Genomic DNA, 226 nt, shown 5'->3' on the forward strand with positions numbered 1-226 from the left:
ATTACCTCACACATCCAGAGCGAGCGCGGGAGTGCATTGCGCAGGCGCGCTGCCTGGAGTCCCGCCCCCTGCGGGGGCTGCTCCAATCACCACTGGAGGTTCCCTCCCAAGCCACCCGCGCTGGCGAGCTGAGAGGAAATGGCGGGGAGGTCCCTGGTATCGAAGGCGGAGCCCACCGTCGGAGCCGTGGACGGGGCTGAGAAGACCGAAGGTAGGGGAGGGGGGC

The 226-nt window shown here is 68.6% G+C and overlaps 1 protein-coding gene across 3 annotated transcripts in view; it reads left to right on the forward strand.

Moving 5' to 3' along the window:
* Positions 1–226, forward strand: part of SYCE1 (synaptonemal complex central element protein 1) — a 12,071-nt gene continuing 11,845 nt past the window's right edge. For 2 of the 3 annotated variants that reach the window (XM_017893873.1, XM_017893870.1), the window contains exon 1: positions 1–211. In XM_017893873.1, coding sequence (XP_017749362.1) covers positions 139–211 — 73 coding nt within the window. In that variant the 5' untranslated portion in view covers positions 1–138. The remainder of the gene's footprint in view (positions 212–226) is intronic. The other variant, XM_017893871.1, reaches the window with a different exon arrangement.

The sequence above is a fragment of the Rhinopithecus bieti genome, unplaced genomic scaffold (assembly GCF_001698545.2).
Source record: "Rhinopithecus bieti isolate Rb0 unplaced genomic scaffold, ASM169854v2 scaffold_24263, whole genome shotgun sequence".
NCBI lineage: Eukaryota > Metazoa > Chordata > Mammalia > Primates > Cercopithecidae > Rhinopithecus > Rhinopithecus bieti.